This window comes from Garra rufa, chromosome 5 (genome assembly GCF_049309525.1).
Source record: "Garra rufa chromosome 5, GarRuf1.0, whole genome shotgun sequence".
Lineage (NCBI taxonomy): Eukaryota > Metazoa > Chordata > Actinopteri > Cypriniformes > Cyprinidae > Garra > Garra rufa.
The window spans coordinates 32,498,527-32,513,999 of record NC_133365.1 but is presented as its reverse complement, the minus strand read 5'-3'; the positions used below and the strand labels follow the sequence as shown (position 1 = coordinate 32,513,999).

At 39.8% G+C, this 15,473-nt stretch overlaps 1 protein-coding gene across 1 annotated transcript in view; it reads right to left on the bottom strand.

Annotated features, from left to right (window-relative positions):
* ncs1a (neuronal calcium sensor 1a) overlaps positions 1-15,240 on the bottom strand; it is a 32,191-nt gene extending 16,951 nt beyond the window's left edge. The window contains exon 1 of the mRNA XM_073839699.1: positions 14,640-15,240. Within this exon, the coding sequence (XP_073695800.1) occupies positions 14,640-14,703 (64 nt within the window). The 5' untranslated portion in view covers positions 14,704-15,240. The remainder of the gene's footprint in view (positions 1-14,639) is intronic.
* Positions 15,241-15,473: the final 233 nt, after the last annotated feature.

Here is a 15,473-nt window from a genome sequence, read left to right as displayed (position 1 = left end):
GAGCGTTTTATGTCTGATTTATAACTCAAATGATGGGAAGACACACTAGCATGTAAGGTACTGACACAAAGATGTTTTTGTTCATATATGTGACATGACCCGAAATTTGAATAAATAAGCTTTCCATTGATGTAGGGTTTGTTATGATATGGCAATATTTGAGATGCAACTATTTGAAAATCTGGAATTTGAGGGTACAAAAAGTCTAAATAAAAGATTTTTCACCTTTAAAGTTGTCCAAATGAAGTTCTTATCAATGCATATTACTTTTAATACTTTTATACAAATTTTTGATATATTTATGGTAGAAAATGTACAAAATATCACCATAGAACATGATTGCATTTATACAATATTTTAAATTGTTCTTTGACATCTACATAGAAGGTATATGGCATAGGAAAGGGCAAAAAAAGTTTTACAGGTCCATTTACAACCCTAGGATTTGTAGGGTTGTAAATGGTGAGCTCTGTTCTGATTGGCTGTTTCACAGAGCTGTTCATCTCAATAGCTAGCACATAGAAAATATTTATTTAATTACGGAGCCAGAGCGCGTTCACGTGTAACGAGCCGGTTGCTAAACTCGTGCTCAGGACAGATGGACGTGGCTGTGTATCAAAGGTAAAATAATGATATAAATACTGTTCAGTTTTTTGCAAAAACCGATCGTTTCATGTCTTAGGACATCAATGTATCGTCACGAGTCGCAGGGTGTAATTTGGATTTGTTTGTGCGTGTTTTTGTTTACTTTTAAAGGTCTGGTGCCCATCCACTCACATTATTTGGCTGGTAGACTGCACCGGTTTTCATTAAAAATCTTTGTTTGTGTTCTTCTGAGGAAACAAAGTCACCTACATCTTGGATGCCCTAGGGGTAAGCAGATAAACATCAAATTTTCATTTTTGGGTGAACTATCCCTTTAAAACTAGTTTTGTGGTCCAGGATCACGTGGGGTTTAATGGTTAAATTAAATTTTATTAATGAAAATCATATCTAATTATTTAAAATCATGAAACTTAAACAATAACTTCAATGTATTAAAAGTTTTTTTTTTTAAATTACATGTTTAGGGTCCTATGAAATGTTTTATGTTTTATTGTTACCAAATTCTGTGTTTTAGCAAGTCTAATTATTTGAAAGCATAAAAACAAGTTTTATTTATAGCCTTATGATTTTTTTCCCTTCAGAAATTCTGTGTTGTGTATTTAAATTTTTCTGTTTATCAAATTAAGGCATAAAACAGTCATTTAATTTATCTTTTAATTTAATTTTTTGGCAAATAGAGAATTTAATATTACAATTAAAACAAGAAATTGTGTATGATTATTCTTTAAAAACAAGGTTTTATTAATCTTAGTAGTAGTACATACATTCTACTGAACAACAAAAATATATTTATGCCACAATGTGAAGTTAAACCTAACTTTTATTTTGACGGGTTGCCGTGAATACCTTTAAATTTCTGTATGTTGGCTATATGATATGAGGATAGTTTTACTCAAATGAAATAGTCAAATTCTCATGTAGTGACTCAGAGCAATTCTGGATGTTGTTCATGTATTTATGTCGTCATTTAGTCAGGTAGCAGACGTTAAAATCACCGTAAGCGTCACACGCGCTTCAGTACGAGTAGTAAACAAAATCGCAAGTCTGCGCCATTGACCTTCAAGGGTTGGGGGGAAGGGGGTGTGGTGGGGCCAGAATCTCTATGCAACATTGAAGCTCAAACCTGGTCTGTCTTGAGAAAACTTTACCAGTTTCTACTTCTTTAAATGTCCTTTCTTCTCACATCTGCCACACAGCACCAGACAGATTCGTAAGGGATGCTTGATCTTACCACTTACAACAGGAGGTGAAAATTAGACAAATTAATGACTAATGTAGGTTTTCTTACTCCTATGAATATGCACGAATGTAAAACAACAGAAAAAATTCAGTCCTGCAGTGATCGGGAAGCTTCTGGTCATGGGCATTTTTCAACTTTCCTGTATAACTGAAGCTCTCTGGAGGTGACAGTTCCACCTGCAGTCACCCATAAAATAAAAAAAAATAAAAAAAAATCAGACAACTTTTGCTACAGCTTACAAAGTGAAGAGCTTTGCTCATCTTCAGAACACAAATTAAGATATTTTTGATGAAATCTGAGAGCTTTCTGACCCTCCATAGAAAGCAACGCAACTGAAACATTCAAGGTCAGAAAGGTAGTAAGGACATCATTAAAATAGTGGTTATGAACCGCAGTGTTATGAAGCCACGAGAATACTTTTTGTGTGCAAAGAAAACTAAAATAACAACTTTATTCAACAATTTCTTCTTTTCTTGCGTTCCGAAGATGAACAAAGGTCTTACAGGTTTGGAACGACACGACGGTGAGTAATTAATGACAGAACTTTCATTTTTGGGTGAACTATCTCTTTTGAATTACGACACAGCCTCCGAACAAAAGAAGAGAATGCTGTAGAGATCTCAGTGCCACTGGGCTTGCATACTATATTCCCAATGTTTATGACTAAATTGAGTAATATGCACTGAAAAGTACTCAGTACTCAGTCGATTTATCAATAGAAACACTTTATGAATCTGCAGCTAACTGCAGTGCATTGCTGATTATGTGAATCAGAGGACATCCCCTGCCAGGCTGCCTGTGTGGGCCACATTCTGTGAAGCAGACTCTCGGTAAATCTCCCTCTACATCATGCCTGCTGTATTGCCTCTACCCTGGGCCACCCACTGTGATATTTGATTAAGCCTATTTGTGGACATAAACTCAATGTGAAGGCGGCAGCGAAGGAGACGGGGCTAAACTGGAGACTTCAGACCAGCTGACAGATCTGGTTGCCATCACCACCGGTAAGTTATCATGTCTATCTCTTTCCGGATCTCCAGATGCCTTCTCTTGACTCACAAACACCTATATGCATGTGTACACAATCAATGTACAGAGATCACAACATAGGGCAATAATGGAATCTCAATTATCTTCATCCAACAGATATGTCAGAAGTAGCTCTAAAGGCCTGTTTACATTAAAACAAGTATTTGGCACAAAAATTTGGTATGATTTAGCAAAACAGTCAGTTTCTGATTGCCACCAAATAATAGTTTTATGCAACTTGATCTCATGGCAATTCGTACATATTTGCGAGGTGGCTACTTCACTCGTATGAATTTGTACGATATTTGCTAAACGGTCTAGACAAATTGTACAAAATCGTACCAGTGAGGTCGTATGAATTCGTATGAATTAGCCACCTCGTAAAATGCATATGAATTGGTTACGAGATAGTGTTGTTTTATGTAACAGCAGTGGTGCTGGTCATGTGACAAAAAGTGCAAGTCTCATTGTCTTTGCAGTGTAATGGAAAAGCAATCAGAACCCTCACTGTGAAAAACAAAACAGCACACTGACGACGTGAATGTTTGCATTGGTCTAAACCACAGATATCCAGTCCTACTTCTAGAGGGCCAACGTCCTGCAGAGTTTAGTTTCAATCATCTCCAACATGATTACCTACATTAGTCCACTAATATAGTCTAGTTGAAGGAGTGAATGAAAACGAGCAAGTGAATTTGGACCTAAGAGCTCCAGAAGAGTTGTCGTTTTTGCATAGTTTGTGCTTGCTGTTTAATAATCATTTAAACATTTGTAGTACCCACACTGGACAAGCAGAAAATGGATGGATTGATGATTCAGCTACAGGCGTCATCTTCTGGCGAGGCATGTAAGTTCATTCAGTATGACCCTCACAGTGCATTATGGGGTTTAAATAGCCATTGAGTGTACATAAGTTGTCCACTTGTTATTGAAGTGTGTTATGGGATAGAATGAGTGCACCTGATAACGTCCGCCATTACAAATGGCTGTCCCCTCAAATAGTGCCCTATTTAAAGGTGAAGTTCACTTTCAGAATTAAAATTTGCTTATAATTTACTCACTCCCATTTCATCCAAGATGTTCATGTCTTTCTTTTTCCAGTTGAAAAGAAATTAAGGTTTTTGAGAAAAACATTCCAGGATTTTTCTCCATATAGTGGACTTCAATGGTTACGTTTTAACCACAAATGCTCATCTTGTGCTAGGCCTGCGATGCGCATCTTCACGCATTGCGTAATCCTGTAGGAAAAGTCACGTGTGGTTAGTTCTTCATTTGTGTACTTTGGTTAAAAAGGGTAGGGTAGGTGAAAAACTCCATCTCAATTTCTCCTCCAACTTCAAAATCAGACAATGTTGTTTTACCTTAGAGACAGCTAGCCCTTTGAAGCTGCATTAAAACTGCAATTTGGACCTTCAATCTGTTGGTCCTCATTGAAGTCCACTATATGGAGAAAAATCCTGTAATGTTTTCCTCAAAAACCTTAAAGGGTCGAATGCCCTTTTCTACAAGTTGATATGATTCTTTAGGGTCCTAATGAAAAGTCTATAACATGCCTTGGTTAAAAATTCTCAATGTTAAAGTGCCCCTATTATGCCTTTTCAAATATGATATTTCATGTAGTGTGTCATGTAGCTGTATGTGAACATAAACTATCTGCAAAGTTGTGACGCCGACAGTGCACTATAAATAAAGTTTTTGTCTAACAAAAAAAGGAGTCGGCTCACATTCGCCTAAACGAGTCGTCAGCAATTCGAATCTTTTTTCTGTAACGGCCACACGTCACGAGCTACACATTTGCGTAATGTCCGCCCACGTTCAATTTCGCGAACAACTTGCCCGCCCACAAACAGTAGGCCTACCATTTTCACGTGGATTACATCATGTCAAGAAGACGCCCTGTGCTGTGACAGCCTGTGAGAAACTATCAAGAATGAGTGGTTAACATTAATTTTTTCAACACCTCAGCAGTCCAATGCCAATCTTGTGTTGTGTTCGCGTCATTTTACTGATGACTGCTTTTCCAATCTTGGGGAGTAACGTTACAACGCGAGATTCACCAAACGCTTGGTTTTAAAAAATGGATCAGTGCCCAGTTTATTTGGACCGGCTTGCTCCTCTGAACTTCTACCTGTAAGTATGATTAATAATTGTATTTTCTAGCGATCGTTCAAAATACGTCTTTGTGTACTTTATGGTGTGTAACAACCCCGCACATGTCTTGGTAACCGGCGAACTTGTGTTTCTGTAGTTCTGTTGTTCAGCTGTGAGTGCAATGTAGTCTAAAAAGTCTTGTGATTGATGCAGCTTGACTGTCTGTCTGCCTTATTAGTTTAAGTAATGATAATGATAAACGATGGCTTAACGCAGTGTTATGGATTGTACAGTGTTGAAGTTCACAACGTAGAGGTGTGCCCGGTTCGCTTACAAAAGCAAATTGCAAGCACTTTCCACAGTTAACATATTACACCCACTGAGAAACGTCCTGCTCCAGTCGTGCTTGCAATACAGTTTCTTGTCGATGTGCCACTTCAACAGTTTCATCGTCAGACTCCGGCTCGAATTGATAGGGTAAAATCGAGGCTATCTTTTCTATGCATTAACAGGTCTCCACAGCTGTCATTCAGTTATGCCAATGGGCGTTTCGTTTTGCGCTGTAGCGGTAGACCAATCCAAAAGGACTGCACCATCTGACCAATCACAGCAGTGAGGGCTCACTGAAAGGAGGGGTTTAGAGAGACTGATTCTTCGAACTGCTTCAAACGAGTCGTTTACGAATCATTTAGAAACGGGGTAAAAATAAATCTAATTTTGGAGAAAACTAAAGTGTTTTTTGAACTTGCATACATGTAAAACTGTTTTAAGAGACTATTACAACAATATTAACTACCTTTAAAATGGCATAATAGGGGCACTTTAATGTAAAAAACACCCTTTTTGCCTTGTCAAAATCAGCTCTGGAAAAATCGTTCTGCTGGATGTTGCTTTAAATGCTAATGAGCTCTGCTTGCCCTGCCCCTCTCTTCTCTCTGTGGAGTGATGAGCCTGTTTACTTTAGTCGCATTTAGCCGCAAAAAACCCTGCTCTAAGTGAAGCTGGATCACGGATGATTCGTGTGAAATAAGCGCATTTATATAGATCGGGAATCGCATCCCCTTCACAAACAAAAGCCATCCGCTGCGTCTTCAGTGGTTTAGATGTCAGGAGTAAATGACGACTACTTTTACATCCAACAACAGAACACCTTTCTTTCTTTTCAACAGAAGCCATTCTTGTCTACTTCCCTGTGTGACGTCAAGAAGCTGAGAATGGCTTGATTTGAATTGAAAATTATTTTTACAGATTAAATAAAAATGACTAGGTGGATTTTTATCATTATAGGGTGTTTGTGTACACACACTGCCGACACACATTTATGTTTTATATAAAACTGAACTTTGCATCCGATGACCCCTTTAATTTCTTTTCGACTGAAAAAAGAAAGACATGAACTTCTTGGATGACATGGGGATGAGTAAATTATCAGGAAATTTTCATTTTGGAAGTGAACTTTCCTTTAAGGGAGCGATTTCAGACACAGCTAGTGATTTTGAGGTTCTTGATTAGCTGGTTTAGGTGTGTTTAATTACACGCTTAAAAATAAAGGTGCTTCACGATGCTTTTTGTCTAAATGGTTCCTTAAAGAACCTTTAACATCTGAAAAACCTTTCCGTTTCACAAAAGGTTCTTTGTGGCGAAAGAAGGTTCTTTAGATGATAACAAGGTAAGAAAGAGATGGTTCTTTAAAGAACCTGGACAGAAAGAACCTTCTCCTATTGTCACGCCAGGCCAGCAGAGGGAGCCCTTACCCCCACTGACTGTTGCTGCTCCCTCTGCTGCCTCTATGGTTACTTCCTGTTTAAAAGCCAGCTCATCACACACACACATCGCGAAGTATTGTTTTGCTCCAGCGGACTCTACCAAGCGTTTTCCTTTGCTCTCAGGTTTCCTAGTCTCCTTGTTGTTCCCTAGCCATAGTTCTGTTTTTGTTTTCCCAGTCTTAGTCTTAGTTTTCTAGTTTCTTGTTTTCATTTCATTGTTTCATTTGGACTGCCCACTTGGATTTTGACCCACGCTTGTTTATTGGATTACGCTATTGGATTATCTTCGCTGTTCATGTTTGCTGGTGTTTTCGACCCTGTCTGCCTGTCTACGATCATCAAAATAAAGCCTTGCATTTGGATCCTCACTCTATCTCTGTTCTCCCCAGGTCCCAGTCCATAATGCGGCCTCCTGTTCCGCCCTGGAGGGCTTCTACGCCTCCTGTTCCGCCCTGGAGGGCCCCTGCGCCTCCTGTTCTGCCCTGGAGGGCTCCTGCGCCTCCTGTTCCGCCCTGGAGGGCTCCTGCGCCTCCTGATTCGCCCTGGAGGGCTCCTGCGCCTCCTGCTCCGCCCTGGAGGGCTCCTGCGCCTCCTGTTCTGCCCTGGAGGGCTCCTGCGCCTCCTGTTCCGCCCTGGAGGGCTCCTGCGCCTCCTGATTCGCCCTGGAGGGCTCCTGCGCCTCCTGCTCCGCCCTGGAGGGCTCCTGCGCCTTCTGCTCCGCCCTGGAGGGTTCCTGCGCCTCCTGCTCCGCCCTGGAGGGCTCCTGCGCCTCCTGCTCTGCCCTGGAGGGCCGCTCCGCCTCCTGCTCCGCCCTGGAGGGTTCCTAAACCCCTTGCTCCGCCTTCGGCTCCGCCCTGGAGGGCTTCTACGCTTCCTGCTCTGCCCCGGAGGGTCGCTAAGCCTCCTGCTCCGCCCTGGAGGGCTCCTAAGACTCTTGCTCCACCTCAAAGGACTGCTCTGCCTCCAGCCCTGCCCTGGAGGGCTCCTGAATCTCCTGCCCTGCTCTGGAGGGCCTTTGCCCAACCTGTTCTGCCTCAGTCTCCTGGCCCCCCCACCGCTCCCCTGGACTGTTTCCTCCTGTTGTTTTTTGGAGCGTCTGGAAGCCGCTCCTTGGGGGGGGGCTATGTCACGCCAGGCCAGCAGAGGGAGCCCTTACCCCCACTGACTGTTGCTGCTCCCTCTGCTGCCTCTATGGTTACTTCCTGTTTAAAAGCCAGCTCATCACACACACACATCGCGAAGTATTGTTTTGCTCCAGCGGACTCTACCAAGCGTTTTCCTTTGCTCTCAGGTTTCCTAGTCTCCTTGTTGTTCCCTAGCCATAGTTCTGTTTTTGTTTTCCCAGTCTTAGTCTTAGTTTTCTAGTTTCTTGTTTTCATTTCATTGTTTCATTTGGACTGCCCACTTGGATTTTGACCCACGCTTGTTTATTGGATTACGCTATTGGATTATCTTCGCTGTTCATGTTTGCTGGTGTTTTCGACCCTGTCTGCCTGTCTACGATCATCAAAATAAAGCCTTGCATTTGGATCCTCACTCTTGGTCGTCCCGTTTGTGACACCTATGGAATTGCTTGAAGAACCTTTTAAAGCACCTTTATTTTTAAGAGTGTAGGTTTGGAGCTAAACTCTGGAGGTCAGTAGCCCTCCAGAAACAGGTTTGGAAACCCCTGGTCTAAACAGATGCATTAACTGCCTGAATTCAATCTAAAATGTTTACAGCACAGAATAGATGTTATTGTGAACAGGCCTTAATGCTATAAAAAGTAATGGGACAACATGCACCCTATCTATGGAAAGTAATCTGAATCAGCAGTTCAGATAGATGTCAATAACTGTAATCCAATGAAAACATTATGCTTGACCATTTGCAGAGCAGATGGAAATACTTTTTATAAATCTGCAGTCTAGTAAGGATGGAAAATGTATCATCCTTTTTCTTATGAAGCAGTGGAAGATGTACTAGCACTATTTACTGGATCAGTGGATCCAACTCATCGTCATGGTGACAGTAAAAAATAAACCAGAACAGAACAGAGTGTGTGAATTGATGACAAAAACAAACAATCTGAGTAAAATATTATGCCATTACAGACAGCTTGTGGATGCATTAGGCCAAATAGGCAGCTGTTGGTCTGCAACTAGACAAGCGAATCAATCTAGAGAAACCAAAGGTTACAATTCTGGATGAGAGAACGGGAAGAGGGTTAACATAACTGATGTGAAACCAGTGATAATGACACAAAGATTGAGAGGTGAGTGGAACAGACAGTGTGGACACTAGGCAAAGAGAACAAGAAGAGACAAGCTGCAACCAGGCTGAAAGAGAAAAGATGAGAGAGGACTGGAGTGGAGAAAAACTGAAGAAGGATGTGGGAACAGAAGGAGAGAGAGAAAAGAGAGGATACAGGGCCTGTTAATGTTTGATTACAGATTGAATGTTTGTTTTTGTGTGTGTACATAAAGCTGTTCCTGAAATGCAAATATTTCAATTAGGGATGCTCATATTGACCGTTTAACCGTTAACCGACAGTAAGAATTTTAACCGATTATTACTATCAGTTAAACGGTTTAAAAGGGTTTTTTTCTATTCTTTTTTTTTTTTTACGTTCGCTGCATGGTGAAAGAAATAATGCTATTTGTAAGTTATCTGTTTACTCACGAGCGAGTGTCGACACGTGCAGTGTGGCTGTACAGACATATTTCGCTTCACCTTTACTTAAACAGATGTAGTATATGCAACTCAATGGCAAGTGGCGTTATTGGGTTATCAGAGAGTGAATCCGTGAGTGAATGTATTCAAATTCTGAATGAATTATAGTCTAGAAAGTACGCAATAGGCGCTCCCGTTACAATCACTGGAAAGCTATCACTCATCCTAGAGTAGTTCATCGCAATCTCATAAAGTTATTAAAAAGTAATAAAATAACCTTTACACTGCACAATTAATCTCTTATTTATATAATGCCAACACTTTCTTTGTTTTAATAAGAGAGTTCGCAAAAGTGTAGAAATCAGCAAAACTGAAACCGGCACTTTGGTTGGTGAGTGGATTGTAACATAGCCTCCTCTGATTGGCCACAGTGATAATCAAATCAACATACATGTCTGTGATTGGCTATTGCTGAACGCTGTAAAACACGCGCTTCTCCACACGCATATGACAGTGGATGGAAGTCCCGAACCGAAAATTGAAAGGGTTTTTGTGATGGCGTTTTTTTCGCGGATCTAAGAGTTAACAGGCAGCGGTCCTGCCTATCCGTACAGCATGTGGACATGTTAAAAACTAGGCACACTGAGGTATTGGCTGGCCTGCTATATATTTTTATGTCCGACGAGAAGAATAAGACCGGTACAGTTCTTCAAAGCGCATAAAAGGATTCAGTGTGTTTTAGTTTTGTCATCTTAATTAGGTAGTTATTTAATTTATACATATTTAGTGTAGGCCTATTTATATTATTCTTTTTTTTTTCATTCAGATTTTCTCTGTTCTCAGAACCGCTGCTGATGCGTGATAATTTAAGTATATGTCAATACAGTTTTTGTTGTTGCTCTGTATGCTGCTGTTTGCACGTTAAAATAAAACATTTGCTTGTATTTTTAATGTATCATCACAGATACTCGTGCATTCTATTTTTATTTTAAACTAATTTATTATTCTAATTTTATCAGTTAACGGTTAATGTTCGGATAACGAGCAGCGGTTGTCGGTCAGGAAAATTAACCGAAATGAGCATCCCTAATTTCAATGCTTCATGCATGTAAAAAACTGTTATTTGTGTATGTGTAAGTACATTCTCTCTGCAAGAAAAGCTTGCTACATGATGTGTGTACACAATTTATCTATTCCTTAAAATCACAATGCAATGGAAGTAGCAACAAAAACAAACAAAAAAACAGGGATAAGGGCTTGATTCTATTGATTGGTTGATTGGATGGAGGAAGATGTGAATGTGAGCTTGCATTTGATTGTAAGAAAGAGGCAAGAAGAAACATGTATGGATGATTCATTCGCACTTTCAATCAATCTGTCTTACTGAAAACCCTGAGCAACGTTAAAGAATGACACTTCAGGTCACTTCCATGACTAGTGGATCATAGCACTTGTTTTGTGAATAGTGACTGACATGAGTTTGTGATGTTTGGATTCAATCGCAGACATAGTCTCATTGAAAGACTGTTCACAATTAGATCAATAATAGCAAATTAACTTTCCTTTTCGCTAACATCATTTTGGAAATGCAGGCTATTGGTTAAAATTAACTGATAGCCAAATGGCATTTTATCCATTGGTTTAGCAAATGGTCTGGCTAAATCTGTAATTTAAAGAGGTCGTGAACTGCCTTTTTTATTGTTTTGTACTGTTCTCTGAGGTCCACTTATAATGTTATCAAGATATCAAGATACATTTTTACATCAGAAAACATCAGAACTTAGAAGTAATAGGTTATTTTCTGTCCTGTTTTTTCAGATCCAATATTGTCAGAACAGATCTTTTAGTATTAGTCTTTCTGAAAATCCTGCGTCGAATTGTGACTTGTTTGTAAACGAATCTGCGGTAAAATGAAGTGACCAAAGAACCAAGTTCTTACTGACGCAGTCTGGAACTTCATTAAAAATAAAGTTCATCCACTCTTTCCCACTGGAATCAGAAGGAAGGCAATGCAAAGACTGTTTTTCCACAATTTGTTTAGCCACACAATTACATCACAGTGTGGCACATTTCACAATCTGTCATTTTGCCAGATTGGCTTCAGTGTACGCTCTTTTTAGACTCATTTGAGTTCTGAAACTTGTTGTTTTTACAGTACAATAACCTTGATATCAAAAGATTAAGGACATTTTGATTTCTCAGTTCATGACTCCTTTAACACCCACTTTTTACAATCTAATCAATTCCAAAAACAAGTCCCACCCTACAGTTTTCCTCATTGAATATCCTGTTGTACTCGGAAAAGCATAATCTTACATTACAGAAGTAAAATTGGATGCAGACATCAACTTACATTGAATCAACTTTGTTTATAGGTCATCCTGCTCATCAGCTTAATATAGAAGAATCAGGCACAGAGGCCACAAAGAAAGGAGTATCTCAAACTCTTCTTTGCCACATTTTGAATTCCGTGATGTAATATTAGGTTGATATTCATAAAACATTCATGCAGATTTTTCAACTGGTTCGAAATAATAATTGGTGTGACCACACTAGCTCACAGCATAGAAAGAACAAAGAGGCTTGAAATGGATCTCAGTTAGACCAGAACACTTTCAATCAATCTCTCTTAGTAAAAACCCTGACCAACGTTGAAGAACGACACTGGGATGAAAAAAAAACAGCTTCAGGTCACTTCCGTGACTAGTGGATCAGAGCACTTGCTTTCTGAACAGTGACTGACATGAGTCTTTGATGTTTGGCTTCGATTGCAGACATCGTTTCATTGAAAGCCTGTTGGATTTGTGCGCTGCTCACACACTGATCTAACCCTGCAGCGAAGGAACAGGAAATTATTTCTTGACAGCCCTGCTTTACCCCCCACTGTGCACAAAACCCGACCTCTGAAGATGCTCATTAAACATGAACGGTTCACTACCACTCGGAATGTGCTTAGATTCCATTGAAGTTTAAAGGGGAACATAGTAACTTAGTTACCTATTTGTAACAGGTAGATCTGTGACAATGTCATAGGGAACTGATACATTAAATTATAGGCCTAGAAAGATATTCATTTCTATAATAACATAGTGTCATACTAACTGCTGAATAGAGAAGTAACTATCACTATAGTAAGAAGAAAATTAAGTATCTTTGATAGATCAAGAAAGTTATCAACTCTCACAAAGAGATAGATCTAGTAAATGATAGGGCTGTAACAATATTATCAATATCGTGATGTTGCGTGATGTCTCGAAATTATCGTGATCACATGACGATATGAAACTAGAAGCACAATTTGGCTTAATAGCTCTATCGCAGCGTGTTTCAAAGTGAGGAGCGCATTTAGTTCAGGCGATCAGTTTGTGATCCGGTGTTTTCCACGCCTCAGAACGACTCGGTTCACAGTAAATGCAGTGAACTTGTTTACTGTATGCGCTGTAAGTTTACTCACATTTGGGAATGCAATGGCCACCAGTTAGGCTTTATTTTCATGGCAGATGATTGCAGCATTTCAGATTTGTAGTGAGACACGTTTTGTTTGGGGGGTTTTTTCAAAATAAAAGTAAGTATGAATTGCTGACAGCTAGTGGTTTAAATGCAACTAAGTGCAGTTGTTTTACAATATATGGCTGTTTGAGTCATTGTTATCATTTTTATTTTCTAATGTGTTTGGCTTCCCCAGTGTGAATGTCATTTAGACTGAGACAGTATATCACAAATAAAAAGAGGGTTGAGTCCCCTTTAAAGTTCAGGTATAAGTCAATTCACTGACTTTTTCTGTGTTAAGTTTTCTTAGTTAAGAACATGGGCTGGAGTTTTTACAGTAATTTTTAACTCTCAAAGTGCATTAGATAGAACAATGTACCTTTAAAATGTACAACAATTCTTCATTTGCCTTTTTTTTTTCAAATATCGTAATAATTATCGTATTGTGAGATTTTGATATTGTTACATCTTTAGTAAATGATGATTTTAAAGAAAACATTTTTAAAAGATCTATTCCTAAAAGCCAAACAAATTAAGAACATAATGTGGACAGCAGGATATGAGGTAACACTTCAGAGAGTAAAATAGTAAATAATCGATTAAAAATGATAAAAATTTACTGCAATGCTGCAAAGCACCCAGCTGAAATTTGTATTCTTTGTACTGAGCCAAGAGGTCAGTCTGTGACATTTAGATGCTCTACTGGCCAAATGTTTTTGTTATGTGGATTTCACAGGTCAGAGGTTACCAGACTTGAATTCTGGTACACTAAAGTTTAGTCACAAAAGACGTCAAGCTACATTGACTTCCATTATATACATTCAAGTTCAAGGCTGAACTTTCACAACACAAACCTCAAAGATGCGAGTTTGTAAACACAATATCATATCCTTACCTGCTGCATATTCTGAAACAATTGCACATTGTGTGACCGCAACAAATAACCAAACCTCTTTGCATGTGTTTGCATTTACACTCTCCTGTGTTTGTATGCATATAGATGTAAATTAACAGAAAGTCTAGTGTGACTGTGGCCTTACACTAAAACAAAACAACAAAAAAAAACAGTCTTAAACAGATGTTGCTAATCTAGTAATGTAGACCTAATTATATCATAACTGTGATCGCTGTTACCTTCCCCTCTAAAATTTGCTTCACCTATTTTGCACTCTGATTAATATGCAGCATTAGCAAGGTCTCAAAGCCTCATCTCGTGTCAGCAATCTAAATCAAGCCAGCTGATGTGATAATGATAATTCTAATATGCTTTCTCCACCTCAGGGATGGATTGTTGCAACACAATTTGCAGTTAGCCCCACACCTTATTGACTTGACGTGAGAGTTGCTGCCAGCTGTTCATGAAGCCACCTTATCTTCTCACAACAGAGATGCAAGCCAGTCACAACACGCTTAATGATTATATGATTAGTGATGAAGGAGAATCAATGACCTCAGAGACGAAATGACAATCACATTCGATTCAAAGGGACGTGAGCATAACTACTCATAAGTAGGTAGGACACACAAACACACACACACACACACACACACACAAATAAACAATCAATAGTGCGGTAGAACAGCTTGGTTACATTAAGCTTATACTTCAGCCAAATGCAACTTTATGAAAAAGATGGTTTTAAAGTAAATATAAAGAGGTTGTTCTCACTTCAATTTAGAGAAGGGTAAAAAAGAGACAGAGAACGCAATTACCCAGCACAAAATGGCACTTGAAATAGAAGAAAGAACTAAATAGCAATACTCACAGTAGGTCTTTCTGCACAGCTCTTCCACTACCTCAGGCTTTAGTTTGCTGTTGGATTTGCCCATCTCTTCAACTGGCTGTAACGGTGTATCCCCACTCCCTAATTCACTCCCCCCAATCCCACCTTCCACTTACATTTAAAGCAAGAGTGAGCAAGGAGAGCGGGAGAAAGAGGAGGCAGCACAAGAGACGCACAAGTCCTTTCAAATGGTGCTCTGCCTTTCCTCCAGACCGCAGCAGTGTAAAAAAAAGAGGAGGAAGGACAAGTAATTGAGAAGAGCAAATTACACAGAAGCAGTGTGATTACAGCATGCGGTGCCTAGAGTTGTCTCTCCTCACTCGGAGGGAATGAAAGAGAGAGAGAAACAGAGAGGGCTTTAATCTGTTAACCGGTGTCCCTCCTCCCCTTTTCCTCCACCTCCTGCCAGTGTCTGCGGTTCCCTCGTGGAATCAGTGGCTCTGAGCAGTGCTCAAGCCCAGGAGAGATACTCTTCAATTGGGTGCTCGCTGCTGTCTGGCTCGGTCCACTGGAAGAGGAATCGATTCACTGACTGACTCAGACATGCAGACGCATTCGCTGGCTCTCTCTGTGAGTGCATGTGTGTGTGTGTGTGTGTGTGTGTGTGTGTGTGGGAGGGTGCGGGTGTGTGTTGTGACCACGCTATGTGTTGATACTGTTGTCCTTGACAACAGAAGCCACTCCCCCAGTGCTCTCGCTCCTACTGCCTGAAAATATCCTTGTTTCCCTAAATATATCCCAGACAAAGACTTTCACTGTTAGCTTCATAAAGGTGCTTACTAAAATCTGATCTGATTGAAAATTTAAGATTTTACC